Here is an 18,039-nt window from a genome sequence, read left to right on the forward strand (position 1 = left end):
TTGAGCCCCGAAAAAAAAAAAATTCAACCTTAAATCAACCACCCCATGCAACCTGGGTCCCCTGCATGGCATTTAGACACCCTACCAAGGCATATGATGATCTGTATTTGGAACTTATCATGCCCCTAATTCATGAGGAAAGTGCAACACATGCTAGTTTAAGGTTTGTGTGGAGAAATTCTGCCTGAAGTTCTTATGTTGAGGATAAAACTTATTCCTGGCCTGTGTATAATTTAATTTTCAGTTTTGTGTCCATTTTTATATGCATAAATATGTTTACTAAAGTTCCAAGATACTAATTTAACTTTTTTTTTTCCAGTACAACTCGCTGGATACCAGCCCTCTGAGCATATATGTTATGCACCCATTTTGGAACAGGGTTGTCGAGGTGCGTGCAAGTTTTTCTTTTGTATTGAAATGTTTTCAAGAGTATATTTGATATCCTGGACATAGATTTAATCTTGGTGTACAAGTCACCACAAGAGATTTTATTTTTGTCATTCAGGGCGGCATATATTGTCTCTACCAATATCATTTGCCAACCCAGTCAGAACACATGCCTAGGAATCTCCCATGCTTAGGCAGCTGCAAGTCTTGCAATCAATCTGCCATGGAATGTTGGCCAGTTCAGAGATGTATCGTGGCAGTGGAGGCGTTCTATTTGGAAACGCAGTGGGCACTGTGACAACTGTCCAATGTGGGTTGCCATCCACCTGTGCCAGTGTGTTGCAACACGATAAGACGAGTCGGACAATAGAGGGCCAATGGCAGCATGCAGAAACTGAAGTTTCCAGGTCGGAGGAGTTGTATTATCTGGTATCCTGATGCTTCTCAGTGCAATGAATGCCTCCACTGCCACCATTTGTGTATGAACAGCAAACATTCAAGACAGATTGATTGTGAGACTTGCAGGTGCGTAAGCATGGGAGACTTCTGCACCTGCGTTCTGACGGGGTTGCCAACTCTTATTGGTAGGTACAATATGCGTCACCCCATATATTCATTTCTTCCCATCTTGAACATTTGTGATATTTATTTTTTGTGCATTTGGGTATAACAGTCAAATTTTGTACTTTCACCAGGAAAATTGTAAAGGCTATTTTTAGCTCTGATCATGTAATTCCTGTTATCATTCACACATTCTTTCTCAAAATAAAGTGTTCATGCAGGCAGATTGCACTAGAGTTGATTTATCAGTGAAGTTCTTACACCTCGTAAGAACACCTCTATAGCGTAGTGTTTAGAACAGTGTGCCAACATGCCAGAAGTCCCAGGTTCGAATCCCAACCTGAGCATGTGTTCTTTGTGACTATCAATTTCATCATATTGTCACTCATCCTCATCTTCGTGATTAGCCATGAGTGGCAGAAAAGTGAAGTAAAATAAACCAAATCAATAGTTCGTGTGATCCTCAACTGTGTAAAACTAGGTACATAAATCAAATTCCAGATAATTGGAAATTTACTCGACCTGCATCTCTTTTGCATAACCATGCCATTGCTCTACCAACTCCTAGTTATCTCTTTCGCTATTTTGTCTGTGTGGAATTTTTACTTTACCTGTGTGTATAAGCAAAAATGGGTAGAGTGTGTGGAGGAATGTCTGCTTTCTAGCTATTTGTGTGCAGTTTGATTTTACAGACCTGGTTTTACCTAGGTAAGGAAAATATAATTAGAAAGCCTTGGCACTTACTATTAGAGATGATATGGCTTTCGAAATGTCAATTCTATTTTAAAATTAAATCACATGCTTTCATGTTTTTTCTTTCTTCATTTCAGTACTGTCCAAAGCAGGTGGCTCCAAACGTACTTACATTTGCAGGGTTTCTGTTCACTGTTGCAAACTACTTTCTATTCGCATATTATGACTATAGCTTTTATGCGTCGTGTGATGATTTCCCTGAATTTCCTCCAATTCCAAGATGGGTGTGGGCCCTTGCTGCATTTAATATTTTTGTAGCATATACCCTAGGTGAGTTCCTTATGACATGTGTTTACGTGTTTCTTACACTTTTCAATCCAATATAATTAAGAGAGAGGATGAAATAATCAGTTTATTACTAAAATTACTGCTAAATGTCACTATTTGCATAAGTAATTTGTAATTGAGTGCTCCGAAATTTATTTTTGCTAATCAGCTTCTTTTTCAATGAGAGGCATATGTTTATTAAGGATGCAAAGGAATTATTCACGTTTTATGTCTAATGTTTATTAATTTATAGTGAGTCTGTATGTAGTCAGTATCATTACAATATAGCACTATAGCATTATAGCAATATTTTTATCAGTACTAGTAAAAATAAACTTTCATGTTGGTCATCTGTGTAATAAAATGTGTTCAGACATTTAGAATTCATGTTTTGATTTACAAGTCTATACACATGAATGCTAATCTAAGATGACCAAATTTTTAGAACAACAAAGAAGGATATTTTTACATGAAGGAAAAATGGTACAGCAAAATAAATACTGTGTAAATAACTTGCATAATATGTTGGGTGATATGCAGTGCACTTCAGCCAAGAAGTCCTTTGGAATTAGAATTAATATTTGCCAATTAATGCATCTTCTCCAGTACACCTTTTTTTCAAATAACATTTTGTAAAAGTTCACATACATGTGATTAAAGTTCACCTTGTCAATCAAAGGTGAAAGAGCATTCTCTTCACTTGTCCACAAATCATTCATGTACGAAAACACCTCATTCAGTGGGGTTCAGGTAAACAAAGAAACTTCAATATTTTAAGAAAATTGGAATATGGCCCATTGTTGACATTGAAATAATTCCTACTCAACAATACCATAGTTCATAGTAATAGCAGAGAAGGTGCATTGTTACAGTAATTCTATTCCAACAAGTCATTGTCACAAAAAGGGACTGTCCCAGCTAACATGGGATGTCTGATCATCTTAGGCTAATTAGGACTAGCCCTACAGTTTAAAGTGAGTCCAAACCACTATGTGCCTCCACTGGGTATTGAACCTGGTACTAGGCTTACCATACGTCCGGGATTAGCCTGGGCAGTCCTGGTTTTTTAGTGCTGTCCGGGGTTTTGAGAATCTGAACAGGACGTATACCGGTATTGAATATTCACGACCAATTTTTAAGGTGTTTCAAAAGACTGATATTTCATGTACCAATATTTCTAAAATGGTTGAGTTTGCTATGTCTTTGCCTGGAACATCTGCTCCAGTTGAGAGAGTATTTTCAATTATGGGGAATATTTGGTCTGCAGAAAGAGGTAGACTTCTAGTATCCACGGTTAAACATCTGCTGAATGTTCAAATTAATTCAGAACTTTCATGTCTAGTGAAAAATACAACTGAGTCAATTAACAGATAGTGCTACCTAGAACAGAGAGGTTTCGTAAACATCAGAAAATGTATTATTCAATTAAACATTTGAAAATTAACTGATTGATTTTAGAAAATAATGTTAATATTTTTTCTTGTACAATTTATAGTTTAATGTTCCAATAAAATGTTGGAACTTTTGTAATTTCAATTTTTCTTGTAAAAAAAACTGAATTTTAGCAGTAACGAGTTGATCGCGAATATGTCCTGGGTTGGACCAAAAAAAAAATATGGGACCCCCCTGATTTCAAAGAGATGACTTACTGCTATACCATCAGGGAGGCTCAAACATTTAGATTAATATTGAACTTACATTCAGCAAGAATACATACATGTGGTATTGAAATCTGTATTGTTACGTCCTAATAAATATTAATACAAGATAAGTTACGCCTTGCTGATTGCACAATGCTATGAAAGCACATAGTAAGCATGGAGATAGGGCCTTAGAATAAATAGTGGTAAGAGTGATGTTATTTGTGCCTTTCCAAAACTAAACCCTGTCAATATTCCCCAACAGATGGCATTGATGGGAAGCAAGCAAGAAGAACGCAAACAAGTGGTCCTTTAGGAGAATTATTTGATCATGGTTTGGATTCGTGGACTGCTGTGCTGATTCCTACGTGCATGTACTCTGCGTTTGGAAGAGCAGATTTCAGTATATCTACAATGAGAATGTTTTTTTGCCTGTGGAATGTATTTATTAATTTTTATATTTCTCATTGGGAGAAGTACAATACTGGAATTCTGTTTTTACCTTGGGGCTATGATGCATCAATGCTTGTAAGTATATGCTTCATGAAAATTAGCATACGAGGTGTGTCTGAAAAGTAAAGATACATAGCATGGAGGATGAAGGGAAATTTTCGTATGCGTTCGTGACTACACTGAGTTTTGTTGAAGTAACGTGTGTTTGAAATGGCTGCATCAAATGCAAGGTGCATTCTGTGAAACAGTTTCTCATTATAAAAGGTGAGAGCATTCAGCAGAAATGCACAAACATTATAAATCGACAAAATTTGACCATGTGGTGAGTTCTTGGGGGGCAACAGTCAGCTGTCTTGATCTCACAAAATTGAGAGAAGGAATTTGTGCAAATACGTATTTGATGATACAAGAGTCTCATAATCTCAAAGTGTCTTAAAACTATGATTCATGATGCTGTAACTGAAATTACGTTACAGAAAATTGTGCATGGTATGAGTGCCCAAAATGTTAAGGGAAGAACAAAATTAAATGGGTTGGTTCCCTGCTCAACTTTCTCATGCGCCATAAGTTTGACTGGAGATGAAACATGGATTTATCACCACATGCCTGAATCCAATCAACAGTCACTCCAGTGGTGCCATATACATTCCTCCAAAACAAAAGAAAATATTCCCTGAATGTTAGTGACAATGGCACTTTTACCTACACTTTATTACTGCATTTTGCAAGAGTGACTCTTCTCTTAGGCTGAAAAAATGCCTTTTTGCCATTGGTGGAGATCGAACCTATGACAGACCTGTGATTTTACTGCATATCCAGTGCACTAACCAACTACTCCATGTTGCCCCCTGTAATTCTAAACTACTTTTGCACCATTTATGCTACTATTTCTAATTTCTGAGGAGAAAGGACTATATATTTTTTTAAATTCTACACTGTCATGACTTGCAAAGTTTTTTTTCCATTGCTATGAAGGCTATTTTTGATTTTCCTCAGTTTCCAGTTTGGTTGTTTGTGTAGTATTGTTACCGGTACATTGTTTCACTGAATTCTATTCAAGACAAAGAAGCACCTGCCTGCTTCATCACAACACTTGGATCGGTATCGTGAATGTCATCTTTGCGCTTCTGGGAAGATTAATTTGGAATGTTTTGGAATATCCACCATATAGTCCAGACCTCACACCAATTGACTTTCACTTGTTTCTTCGCATGAAATAAAGTCATGTAGTTACTCCTCTTGACTCCTTCTATGACTCTGGGATACGAAACTGATTCGCAGACTTAATAATTATTTGGATTATGTCAGCAACTATGTTGAAAAGTAAAGCTTGTGGCAACAATTATGTGAATGCCTATTGGTCTTTGTGCCTACTTTCTGGACACACCTCGTATTTGGTAGATAGGAATAAGTTCCTGCTTTGTATTACTTTGTAAATATTGCAGTGCCGATTTCAAATTAGTTATGGTAGGTTGTGAAATGTTTCTAAGAGTTATGTTCATTCCATAATCATGGTTAAAATTCTTTTGTAAAATAGTATTAATAATAATTTGAAACAAAATGTGTTTGGCAGTTGTCTTGAAAATGGTGAATCTTGACAATTACCCAATGGCATCGCATGTATTCATTTACATCATTGATATGGCAGTTTGAGTCCTCAATTCACAAGATTTTTGTATGTGCTAATAAATTAATGTTTTGACATGCTACAGGAGTGGTGTTTATGCTCTAGTTGGAGCAACCGATCTCTATAGTGTAATGGTTGGTGCAACTTTTTTCTGAACTAGGAGCCCTAGATTTCAACTCGGAGTAAATACAAAAGTGCACATTTATCGTGATTCAGGTTAACATGGAAGTAAATAAATTGCGTTTATGATAGAAATATATACTTTCCTGCATATGCTTATTGTACCAAATCCGTAACTTTTTTTTCTTAATTTCAGGCAACTACATTTGTGTTTGTGATAACATTTATATGGGGCCACGAGGCATGGAAGTTTTATCTGTTTGGGGTCTTGTCTTCAGGACAAATGTTTGAATTGCTGTTCTATGTGTGTGCTGTTCTATCGAATTTACCAATGGCTATGTGGAATGTTTACAAGTGAGTAAAATCTTAGACATCTTAGAAGTATAGTTTTGAAGCTCTCGTTTTCTTGTAACAATTTCAAATCGCATAGCTTTATACCTTCTCATGAGCATGTGAAAACTGGTACCTGTGTAAAATCTCTCGGGGGGTCCCAGGTTAGAATTTCTGCCTGCGCATGGGCATAGGAGTCGCCAGAAATTTTTGCAGGGGAGGAGGATAATAAGTGTTATTACCACGGTTATAAATGTTATTATACAATAATAAATATTATAAACTTTTTTTTCAAAATAATAATAATTATTATTATTATATAAGTGGCCACGGTGGCTGTCGGTAACACGTCTGACTACCATTCTCAAGGTCCCAGGTTCAATCCCCGGCCGGTTCAAATCCGGGAAATTTTCTAACGTTGGAAGCAGTCCCGGCGCCCACCCAGCGTCGAATAACATGGGTACCTGGGGGAAACCCTGGGGGGTAAAGGCGGTCAGGGGCGTGATGCTGATCACATCACCCCTACTCACGACCGGATCAAGAAAGTGTGGGGCTTACCCCCTATACGCCTTCATGGTGTGGTGCTAAGCACAGGGGAACACTTTACCTTTTTTTTTACCTTTATTATATATATGGGAGACTCGACCACCAAACGAGTGAATACCGGCACAACTATTTTCCATTATTTCTTTTGCATTTTATGCAGTTAGTATCTCAAATGCATTTTGATATTAACTTTGCATGTCTCGTTCAAGATCAGGCTTTACATGTTAGGGGGAATTTTTTTTCATAAAGTTTGTTGGGTGACCTCACCACCTACAACTGTAATTATTAGAATTTTGAAAACTGTGGAACCATTTGTTATTTGTTCCTGTATTTTTCACTCAATGTTTTAGATCCAATGCATTTTGACTTTGATTATGCTGTTTGAATACTAACTAAATGAACTTTATTTCTGTTCATAACAATAAGAGTTACAAACTTTCGGCTTTCTTGTATCTTTAAATGAACGATGTCAATTTCCGGGGGGGGGGGGGTCCACCAACCCATTCAACCCCCCCCCTTCCGATGCCCATGTGAGTGCCCCTTTGTAAATTTCATCACTCATCTTCATCATCGTGATTAGCTGAAAGTGGCTGAAAACTGAAGCAAAATAAACTCAATCAATCCATCTCAGGTTATTCATTCTATATATCAAAGATAGTATGTAGAATTTATATTTAGGTGGTATTAATGTATTTAAAATAACCATAGTACATAGCTTAAAACATGGTTTCAGTAATCCCTGAATATTCGTTTCACTACGAATATTTTCTTTCCTCCTTGCAGTGGGCTTTTTCACCTGATGGTACATAAAACACATTAAAAAACATGAACAGCATCAAGTGAACAAATAATACGTGAAACAGAATCTCGTACACCAAATTAAACAGTTAAATATTTAAAGTTTGTTCTTTTAAGATGCTAATCGTGACTGGACCTACAGTTAGTTTAAAGTAGGGTCTGAACCACAATGTAGCTCTGCTGGGTATCAAACCTGGGCTACAATTTATTACAAGGTGACAATAGGCCTTTCTGGTGGTGTAGTGATAATGTCGCTGCCTTGTAATCAAGGGATTTGATACCTGCTGGAGACACACAGTGGTTCGGATCCTACCTTAAACTGTAGGTCAAGTCCCGATTAGCCTATCTGTGCATAATGTGGACTTGAAAGAAAACCTCAAACAAGGTGACAACGTTACAACTATGCCATCAGGTGGTCCTTAAGGAATTAAAGATTTGCAAATGAAGATTTGTTCCATCAAAATCAGAAATCATTAGTTCTTTGCACAATAAAAGGCAATGCACTTCATGAGTATAGACATTTATATATTTGTATATTTAGTAAATTAGATAATGCTGTATTTACTACATAATTTAATGATCTATGATTTATTGCAGATCGTACAGAGATAGAAGTGGCAATATGAGACCATTTAGTGAAGCCATTAGACCACTAGTGCCTATATTTATGTTCTTTACATTATGTACAGTATGGATAATTTATTCTCCAATAGATGTTGTTAATTATGAGCCAAGGTGTCTATATCTTATGATGGGAACAATATTTTCAAATATTTGTGTAAGTACTCATATTATTAGACTATTTTGAACATACAACATGAATAGGAAATGGAAAATATTAAAATTCCACAATTCTCGGTGGAATAAAATTCAGAAAAATTAATGTACATTGTGCTAATTTCCTTGAATGCCTATGCATAGTTGCTTATCCATTATTAGAAAAAGGTGAGAAAGACTGAGATTGGATTGTACTTGTTTGGTTCTTTATTGCAATAATTGGAAACAATAAGAATTTGAGTTATAGACTGAAAATATACATGTGAAGGGTCAGTGAGAAAACCAGGTAAGTCAATTTTCCATTGTAAATCAAGGAGTAGTGTCATTTGCTGGCATGTGGATGCTGTACTGAACTTTAAAATATGCTTTCTTTTGTTTCATACATTTGACACTTCCATTCATCAAAGCCTGTTTTTTACCTTTTCATTTACATGTTCAGTAACATTTTAAATTTAAATTTCATTTTTCTGGAGTTTGATGAGCGTTGACTTAACCCCCCCCCCCCTTTCATATGTGAATGATGCTGTCTTGCCCTATTCATAGTAAGAAATTAGACTTATTTTTGCACACATATTTTAGAACATGCAGAGAATAATTATAAAATACTATACATTTAAGTATGTCAGTTTCTCAGTAATAATATGGCAATAATTTTACCAGTCATATATTTCTATAGACAACAGTTTAGAGTAAAATTCTGGCAGTTTATATTTTTTCTGAATATAAATGTACAATTATGCAGTTTCTTTTCTCAGGCAAAGAAAAAAAAACAGTTGTGGCTATCGACAGCTATAGCAACTGTGAGATATATATGTTAACAGCACCAAACCTAACCTGCCTAACCTATTCCAGGCTGTCTACCAAAATAACAAATTCCAAATTAAGAAAATATATATTTTTATTCAATGAAAAACCCCTACCACAAAGGAAAACTGAAGCTGTACTTTTGACAAGATATTTAGACTTGCTTTAATTATTAATGCATGTAAAAATTAATGCTTGAGACTTCATCCTGGATGGGGAATGGCCACATTATTTAATATTTTACAAAACTTAACGCATACAAGAATGTAATTATTAAGAAACTAAGTGAACAGATCTTTACCACAACTCAATACAATTTTAGATTTTTCAAATAATCAAATTTAACAAATCCTAGTACAGATATATAACAATGTAAATTCACTATACTGTAAAAAAAAGCAAAAATTCTTGAATTTCTTGACCTAACTCAATTTCTTGACTGGTAGACATCCTGTATTCAAATGTATATTTCTGCTATACATGCATACTTGAGTAGGTTAGGTTGGTCAGGTTTGGCTATAGCTGTCGCTAGCCAGTCAGCCATTTGTGGTCACCTACTTCCATACATTATGGAAGTGAATAAACCATTCATCTTCCTGTAATGTTTGTAAATTTCATCAAATTGGTAAAATATTTGTATCAAAAACATTTCTTACTTGTCCATTCCTAATATTTGGTAAAATATTGTATTGAAATAAAATATATGTTGTCATAGGTAGTAAGTAAAAATTGAAGGTACAAATTACATGTTAACATGCATGTTTCTAACATATATAACACTTATTTTTAAAATATTAAAAAAAAATTTAAAAAAATTGTACTTACGTTTTATGAGTATGCGGTAAAGAGTTGGAATATTCGAACAAAGAAAATAAAGTGAATGTGGGGGAAGAAAAAGAAAAGGAAGAGTGAATGAAATTTAAATACACAGGTATCCCATATCTCAAAGGAGTCTAGGAGAAAATTGAGAAATTAAAAAAGAGGGTATCGAATTAAATGCGGGATGAAGGCCCCATAAACTATGGAAAAACACTTTCCGGAGTACAAGAAAGATGGAAAGGAAAATTAAATAGAGGGGGAAAAGAAAGGAATATACAGTATTAAATGCATGTGTAACGAGGAATACATCGGACAAACAGGCAGGAGCATGACAAAGATATTAGGGAGGTTGTCCGTAATGAAAATAAACCAATTAGTAGGAATGTGTATGAGCCGTCATACATCTGCAGGGATAGAGAGGATGGCAATGTAAATGAGCTTTGGGTTGGAATGTTTAGAAGATGGGAAGAACGCAAATATAGAAAAAATAGTTTCCATGTTACCCTAGATGTTATTCGGGCAGCTCAGATAACACACGACTTCGCATAAGACATGACGTAAGCAAGTAGGGGGGAAAAGTAGAGGTGGTAAGCAAGAGGAGAACTTCCTGCATTCAGCGAAGAAACATTCTGGGGTTATACTAAGGGTAGTGAAATGACGCGGGCCGATTTTAAACTTTTTAAAATTGTTCAATGTTGAAATATGTGTTTTAGATGGAAAGGATCTTTTAACTTCGGGGACTGTTAATTTGTAACGGAATATGAAGGCTACAACAGTTCTAGGCATAGTTTTTGAATCCCTGTCTAACCCATATCAAATCCACACCCTTATTCCTGGGTTTTAAAATATATTGACGTGGCTATGGAAAGTTTTTGTAGTTGAAGTTTTGGACCTGAAGAAAACAGTACATTCTCGAAACGTCGTTTTGTAAATAACATACTCATAAAACGTAAGTACCATTTTTTGTTTTTTGAATATTTTTAAAATACGTGTTATATTGGTATTGTGAGTAATTCGCACATTAATAATGATGTTTCTAACATACCTTATTGTACTTTTCAGTGCCGTCTAATTGTATCCCAAATGAGCAGCACAAGGTGTGAGGCATTTAATTGGTTAATGGCCCCAGTGGCTGTTATAGTTATACTCATACTATCAGTGAACTATATCGGAATTATAGAATGGACTATGCTGTACAGCATGACATTTATAGCAACAATTGCTCATGTTCATTATGGCGCCTGCATAGTGAGTAGAATTTTTCGATCATCACTATTATTCGTTAGTATAATACTTTTTGCATTGTCTTAAGGTGACGGAAATGTGAATCAGAACACATGGTGTTACAGCAATTCAAGGTATTTCTTATTTCTTGAACCAATTGATTTCCACTCTTTCTATTGACTTAACCTTTAGTGGATGGCTGGTTTCGGATGAAACCTTGCAACTTATGTGCTCCGGATGACTGGTTTGAAACAAAACCACCACTACCATGTGGCAGCAATTAACACATCATTCTTTTCAGATGATAATTCAGTTGTGTTTTTTTTTTGTTTATTTATATACATATGAAATGACAAAACAATATATTTATTGTTACCATTTATAACAAATGCAGCCCACACCATGGCCGTTCGGTGTAAGGCATCATACTTTGGGCTGCGTCTACGGGATGTGCACAGGTTGGAGCTATGAATGAGTAGCATAACCCGGTCATGGAAAATTGCAAGGACTGAAGGTTCATCTTGCTAACCAAACGTCACCCTGTAACTGCTTGGATGATCTCCCACCTCGGCAGGTGGGAGTGATGCCGGCAGTTGGTAGGTAGGTGCTGGCCCTCACGGATTGTTGCACCATGGGTTAATTTTAAATATAACAAATGCATTTTAAAAATGTTAACTTTTCCCTCAAAAAATTATGTTATGCAAATTATGAATGGGTATTACTCTTTTTGCTGATATACTCTGTGTGTTCAAAAGTATCTGGACACACCGTGAAACGTGTGTTTATCATAGAGGGTGACACAGTACTGCCATCTACCGTGTGGAACACATGATCAGCGATCTCAGTAGTCTGCAGACGGCGCAAGACAGCAGTATGGGATTGTCTGGGGAACTTGTGGACTTTCAACGTGGTCAGGTGGTTGGGTGCCACTTGGGCGAGATTTTTACCCCCCCCCCCCTAAACATGTCTAGATCAACTGTTTCTGATTTTATAGTGAAGTGGAAACGTGAATGGACGTGTACAACCCAAAAGCATGCAGGTCGACCTCCAGAGACCGTTGAGTGTTGAAGAGGGTCCTGCAGCATAATTGTCAATCATGCCTCGCCACCATCACATAGGAATTCCGAACTGTATCAAGATCTACTCCAAGCACCATGACTGTTCGGCAAGAGGTGCAGCAACTTGGTTTCCATGGCCGAGCAACTGCCCATAAGCCAAACATCACACAGGCAAATGCCAAATGGTGCAAGAAGCATCGAAACTGGACCATAGAACAGTGGAAAACCATTGTGTGGATGTTGCTTTACATGGCAATGTTACGGCACAAGCTTGCGTTGACATTTTAACCACTTTCATGCTGCCTACTGTCAAAGACCATTTCGGGGATGGACAATGTGCCTTTCAACACGACCGAGCACGTGTCCATACTGCAGAGCTTGTGGGGGTGTGGTTTGACGACAACGTCCTGCTAATGGACTGGCCTGCGCAGAGTCCTGATTTGAATCCCATAGAACATCTCTGGAATATTTTGGAATGCCAACTTCATGCTAGACCACACCGATGCACATTGATACCTCTCCTCATTTTGGCACTCTGCAAGGAATGAGCTGCCATTCCCCAGGAAACCTTCCACTACCTGATTGAAAGTATACCTGGGAGACTGAAGGCTATCATCAAGGCTAAGGGTGGGCCAACACCATATTGACTGCCAGTGTTCCTGATGGGGGTAGCCCAAACTTGTACTTCATTTTCAGGTGGGTGTCTGGATACTTCTGATCACATAAGAGTATTTACATGCAATAATGATTCAACATGGTGCATGTTTCTGTCAAAAACCACATTTCCACAGGATCTTATGGGCTGCCACGCCCGATTCAGCAAATTGTTGGCAACAATACAGTGATAATAAGTGTACAAAGTAGCTGTGACAAAATGCTCTGTGCACGTACAATCTGTTCTTTTCCATTACTACCAGATCACTGCATGGTTTGTCAGTGCATCCAAGGTCAAAAGTGAAGCTGTATCCAGAAAAGCTAATATGTTGACTGAGAACAACAGTGGCTACGTTCATTCTGCTTGAAACAACCTGAGAGATTCTTTTTGTAATTTTTTTCTAGTTTATGGTTGTTTCAAACATTTAAAACACATTTTTTGAAGTAACAATTCAGGAGAAAACGTGCTCCCTTTATTTTGTGTTACAGAAGAATTATTTTTGTTTGAAACAAAATGACTGGTTGTATGATGTTTGATATGGTGTGCAGGCAGCCTTACATTCTAAGGATTCTAACTGTATTCTGAAGACTTTTAAATTGACATGCAAATATCAGCATTTTGAAAACTCAAGTTTTCTATTATGAAATATCATGTCCCTAATTCTGTTACTGGTGAATTTTATGTAAGAAATTGATCAATGAACATATTAAAATAAATTCATTTTTCTTCTTTCAGGTTAGACAGATGTGCAGGCACTTTAAAATGAACTGCTTCCATATAAAGTCGAATCAAGAATGACTACTTGCCGACAACACATGCTAATCAAGAGATTGTCAATGAAGTGCCAAAGTAGGGTGACGCTGTAGCACAGACTGCACCTGTCATCGCATCTTTGCAAAACCATATCTAAGAACTTCACAGGATGACCCTGCCTAGCGCAATGAAAAAGTACGCGGATTATCTTCCGCATTTGATCTCTGCTAATGCATTCTAGGTGGGTCACATTGTAGTGTCGGTGCACTGTCACAATATGATCTTCGGGCATGCGAGTGCACAATTGCGAAACCTTTCACGCATTTCCGTAACAGCAGTACATGCAGGTCATATTGTGCTCATAGTGGTGTAAATACAATACTGCTATAGAAATAGGAAGAAAAACACGTTAGTGGATTAAGAATTGGGGAAACAGACGCATCTATCTGTCATGTAACACTTATTGGGGTAATATAACAGTGCACCTTCCGTTACGACCAATCATTTGTTAATACTAACTGCATGCAAGGTGGGTTTTTAAAGAAAAACGACAGGTGCCCTTTTTGGTTAAGGTTACTATTTTGTATACAGTACGCATCCTAATTTTGGTCCTCTTGGTTATTATGTGTTGTCCCTCGGAGGTTATTTAATATTTATTGGGAATGGAAAATGCTTGCAAACATGGATTAACGATGGGATCTATTTTGTATGTTAAGTTTTTTACCCTCAGGGTACTAGAATGTATATTTCTTTTGAATTATTTTCAACCAGTACATGTGTCATAGGTGCATTGACCTGTGTAAATAGTAATAGTTGGAGTGTGTGAGTTTCAAGTCATTCCACATTAGTTCATAAATATAACCAAAAAAAAAAAAAGTGATGAAAGAACGCCCAGTAGGAAACGTGAAGTGTGTTAAACTCTCGTGGATTGTTTCAAAGAATAAGATGAAAATAGGATGGAAAAATAATGTACAGTGTGTTGTTCTCATATTTTATGTTGTAAACTATATTACAAACAGAAAAGCATTTTTTTTTCATAAAGTAGTGAAGGCAGTTGGCAATAGATATTCATACAAGCAACTTAGGACTTGAACGTTGACCATTGTATAGAATATTTTTGTAGCCTCTGTTTCCGAAGAGTATGAAGAAACAAATCTAACAATCACATTGAACTTTATATTGTTGAATTAGAAATTCGAATTGCATAGTTTTCTTTGATTGCTGCATGACAAATTTGAATTGCATAGTTTTTCATTTGGGAAAAATGCTTTGTAAATTAAGGATTTTTAAGAAAATGGCTGTTCAAAAATTTACCTAGTGTTCATGCTGTGTGGCATAAGGTTAAAAGGCTAAAAAATATCAAGGAGTATCTCTTTTTACGTGTGAGAATATTTTCTCCCTTAGCCAAAATGAAAAATACTACTTTTCATACACATGTTCAATCTTGTTTATTTTGTATAAAATTACAAGAAATGTTATGTATATTCTACCTGACAGAATGTACATTGAATCCTAAAGATAGAAATCAGCTTCTGAAAGTGCTTGTTGTGGTGCTCATATTTTAAATATATCAATTGTACATAAGTGTGTGTCTTGTTGAATATATGTAAAAAAAATTAATACATGATGAATATTGTTTTTTGTATTGCTGAAAATTGTTTTAATCAGTAATTGAAATAACATCAAAAGATATGAAATTATGTACACATCTATCAACTCTCTCTCTGAAAACCTTTAATCAGAATCTATAGTATAGATAGAAAAATGCCATATTAACAATATTGAGAAAGGGTGTGGGAAATGCTTTTTTTTTTTATTTCAAAGCCTATCGGCATTGATTATAAATATATAAACATAAAAGAGATGCTCTCTCTGTATTAGAGATTGTGTTCGTGAAAAGACAAAAGCTTGAATAACAGGTTCCTCATTTATATGTCGAAAAGTGCCAGTTATTTATTAATTTTAAAGCATTTTTGAAATGATTTGTTCTATTTTTTTTATGTATTGCACAAGAGAGCAATTTATGTACTGAATATTACCATGATCAGAAAATATTTTTTTTTTTAGAAACTAGTATTTTTGGTAAACCAATCCAAAGCATAAATAATGTATTCAGTTGTTACAGAAACCAAGTTTTCTTCACAGTTCCTTGAAGATTTTGATACCAGTGATATAATATGTGAAGAAGAGTAGAATTGGCATAATAGTTTACATATGCCTTAGTAATTTTATTAGTTCGCTTGTATTTAATTTACTGTTATGCAGCATTAGCATATGTCCCAAATTCAAGAAACCGTAATGATGATAGTGAAATATTGTATGAAAATTTGTTCTATTATGTAAACACTTTTTAGGAAAAAAAAGTTACACAAGTGAAATTTTGTGCTTATTTTGTTATTTCTACTCTTAAGCCTTTCCTTGCCTTAAGAAATCGGAAGTTTATATTACAACCTCTGACAATAAAGTTTGATGAATGATCCTGAATATCAAAAGTAGACGAATTCTTAATGAAACCTACCTTACAGTCCTTCAAAGTAGTCCCCTCCCATGGCTATGCACCGTTGAGAACGGCTGTACATGTCCCGGAAACTTTTAGAAAAATCTTCTTTCGGGCTGGTGTTCAAGACCCTCGTCACGTTCCGTTGGATGTCAGGAATATCCTCAAATCTCTGACCTTTCAAAGCGATTTTGAGGCGTGGGAAGAGAAAGAAATCTGGAGGATTCAGATCCAAATTTCTTGCAATGCGTTGCTACAGAGGATGAGAGCTGGTGTGTGAGGTACGACCCTGAAATGAAACGCCAAAGAATGGAATGGCGTTCTCCTGCATCACCCCGTCGGAAGAAGGTCAAGGCGTAAAAATCACGCATCAAGACGATGCTCGATGCTTATCACTTTCTTTGACAGTGATGGCATGATCCACAAGGAATTCCTGCCAGAGGGAACAACAATTTTTCTGCCTTGGCCTTCTTCCGACGGGGTGATGCAGGAGAATGCCATTCCATGCTTTGGCGTTTCGTTTCAGGGTCGTACCTCACACACCAGCTCCCATCCTCTGTAGCAATGCAATGCATTGCAAGAAATTTGGATCTGAATCCTCCAGATTTCTTTCTCTTCCCACGCCTCAAAATCGCTTTGAAAGGTCAGAGATTTGAGGATATTCCGGACATCCAACGGAACGTGACGAGGATCTTGAACACCATCCCGAAAGAAGACTTTTCTAAACGTTTCCAGGACATGTACAGCTGTTCTCAATGGTGCATAGCTATGGGAGGGGACTACTTCGAAGGACAGTAAGGTAGGTTTCATTAAGAATTCGTCTACTTTCGATATTCAGGATCATTCACCGAACTTTATTGTCAGAGGTTCTATGTACAGGGTAATTGAGACCCTAGTCTATACAATTGTGGAAAAAAAAATACTTCCCCATAAGACTAATGGTATTCAGGCTGTATGGAGAAAGTATTTCTTTCCACAACTGTTTCATCTGAACCAAAGGATTTTTTTCGATTCTTCCTGTTCTTTGCTTTTCCACATAATAGGTTAATTGTTTCACACACGGACCACTTAAAATAATTTCCTTGCCAGAAACTTGTTACAGATGAATGTTTACTGGTTTTCTAGTGGATCTTTACAAGTGGTAGATAAATAATAACCCATTCCTATGTTACTCTTTCAATAATACTGCATATTTCTTGGGAGGGGAGGAGAATATATTTTTCTAAAGCATTTATTAAAAATGTAAACAAAGACGATTGCTGCCATACGGTCAGTACATATAGTAGCAGCCATCCTCAACTATTTAAAGGCAACAGTACATATACAGTATTGGCTAAATTATTGGACTCATTAGTTGAAAAAATGATATATGTAGAGAAATTTGAGATTTAATGTTTTGCGATACACATTGTGTTGCTATACACCCTGCAAGTACTTCGTATGATCAGTTTTGGCTCTCTTCAAGCCCATTTTAATTACTCCTTCTGTAAATTCCTGTATCACTCTTATTTATAAACTTCAAACCATGTGGTTTATGAAATTACATGTGGCTCCGGAGATACAAGTAAAGAACACCCTTACAACAATTAGAATTAATATTATTTCCTTTGTAACAACCAAAAAAAATAGCACAAATAACGTAATGTTACTGGCATTTTTGCAAATGTGTCCCACCTATTCATGGGGCATAGCAAAAGAAAAATTTGAGGGAAACAAGATTATATTGAAGCACAGACAGTTTCATCCCATAAAAAGTTGTAACGATCGTGAAATTTATTTAGTTATTATACTTTCAAAACACGGAAACGTGCTTATTTTTCCAATACTGTATACAGGGTGGTCTCAATGAAAGTTGCCCTACTCCAAGCCAGTTCGAAGCTGATGAAAGAAAATAAAATAGTTCCAATTTTTACCATCAGGTGCATATGTTGCGCTGACTTAACAACTACCATGTTAATATGTCAGTACAA

At 36.2% G+C, this 18,039-nt stretch overlaps 1 protein-coding gene across 1 annotated transcript; it reads left to right on the forward strand.

Moving 5' to 3' along the window:
* Nucleotides 1-318: 318 nt before the first annotated feature.
* Nucleotides 319-15,943, forward strand: LOC145980045 (ethanolaminephosphotransferase 1-like). The gene is made up of 7 exons (XM_083113027.1): nt 319-388; nt 1,779-1,971; nt 3,874-4,136; nt 6,005-6,162; nt 8,080-8,260; nt 10,945-11,130; nt 13,555-15,943. The coding sequence occupies exons 1-7, from the start codon at nt 359-361 to the stop codon at nt 13,615-13,617; spliced, it is 1,074 nt and encodes a 357-aa protein (XP_082969153.1). The 5' UTR covers nt 319-358; the 3' UTR covers nt 13,618-15,943.
* The last annotated feature ends 2,096 nt before the right edge of the window (nt 15,944-18,039 follow it).

Source organism: Lepisma saccharinum, chromosome 27, assembly GCF_977018435.1.
Source record: "Lepisma saccharinum chromosome 27, izLepSacc3.1, whole genome shotgun sequence".
Classification (NCBI taxonomy): Eukaryota; Metazoa; Arthropoda; class Insecta; order Zygentoma; family Lepismatidae; genus Lepisma; species Lepisma saccharinum.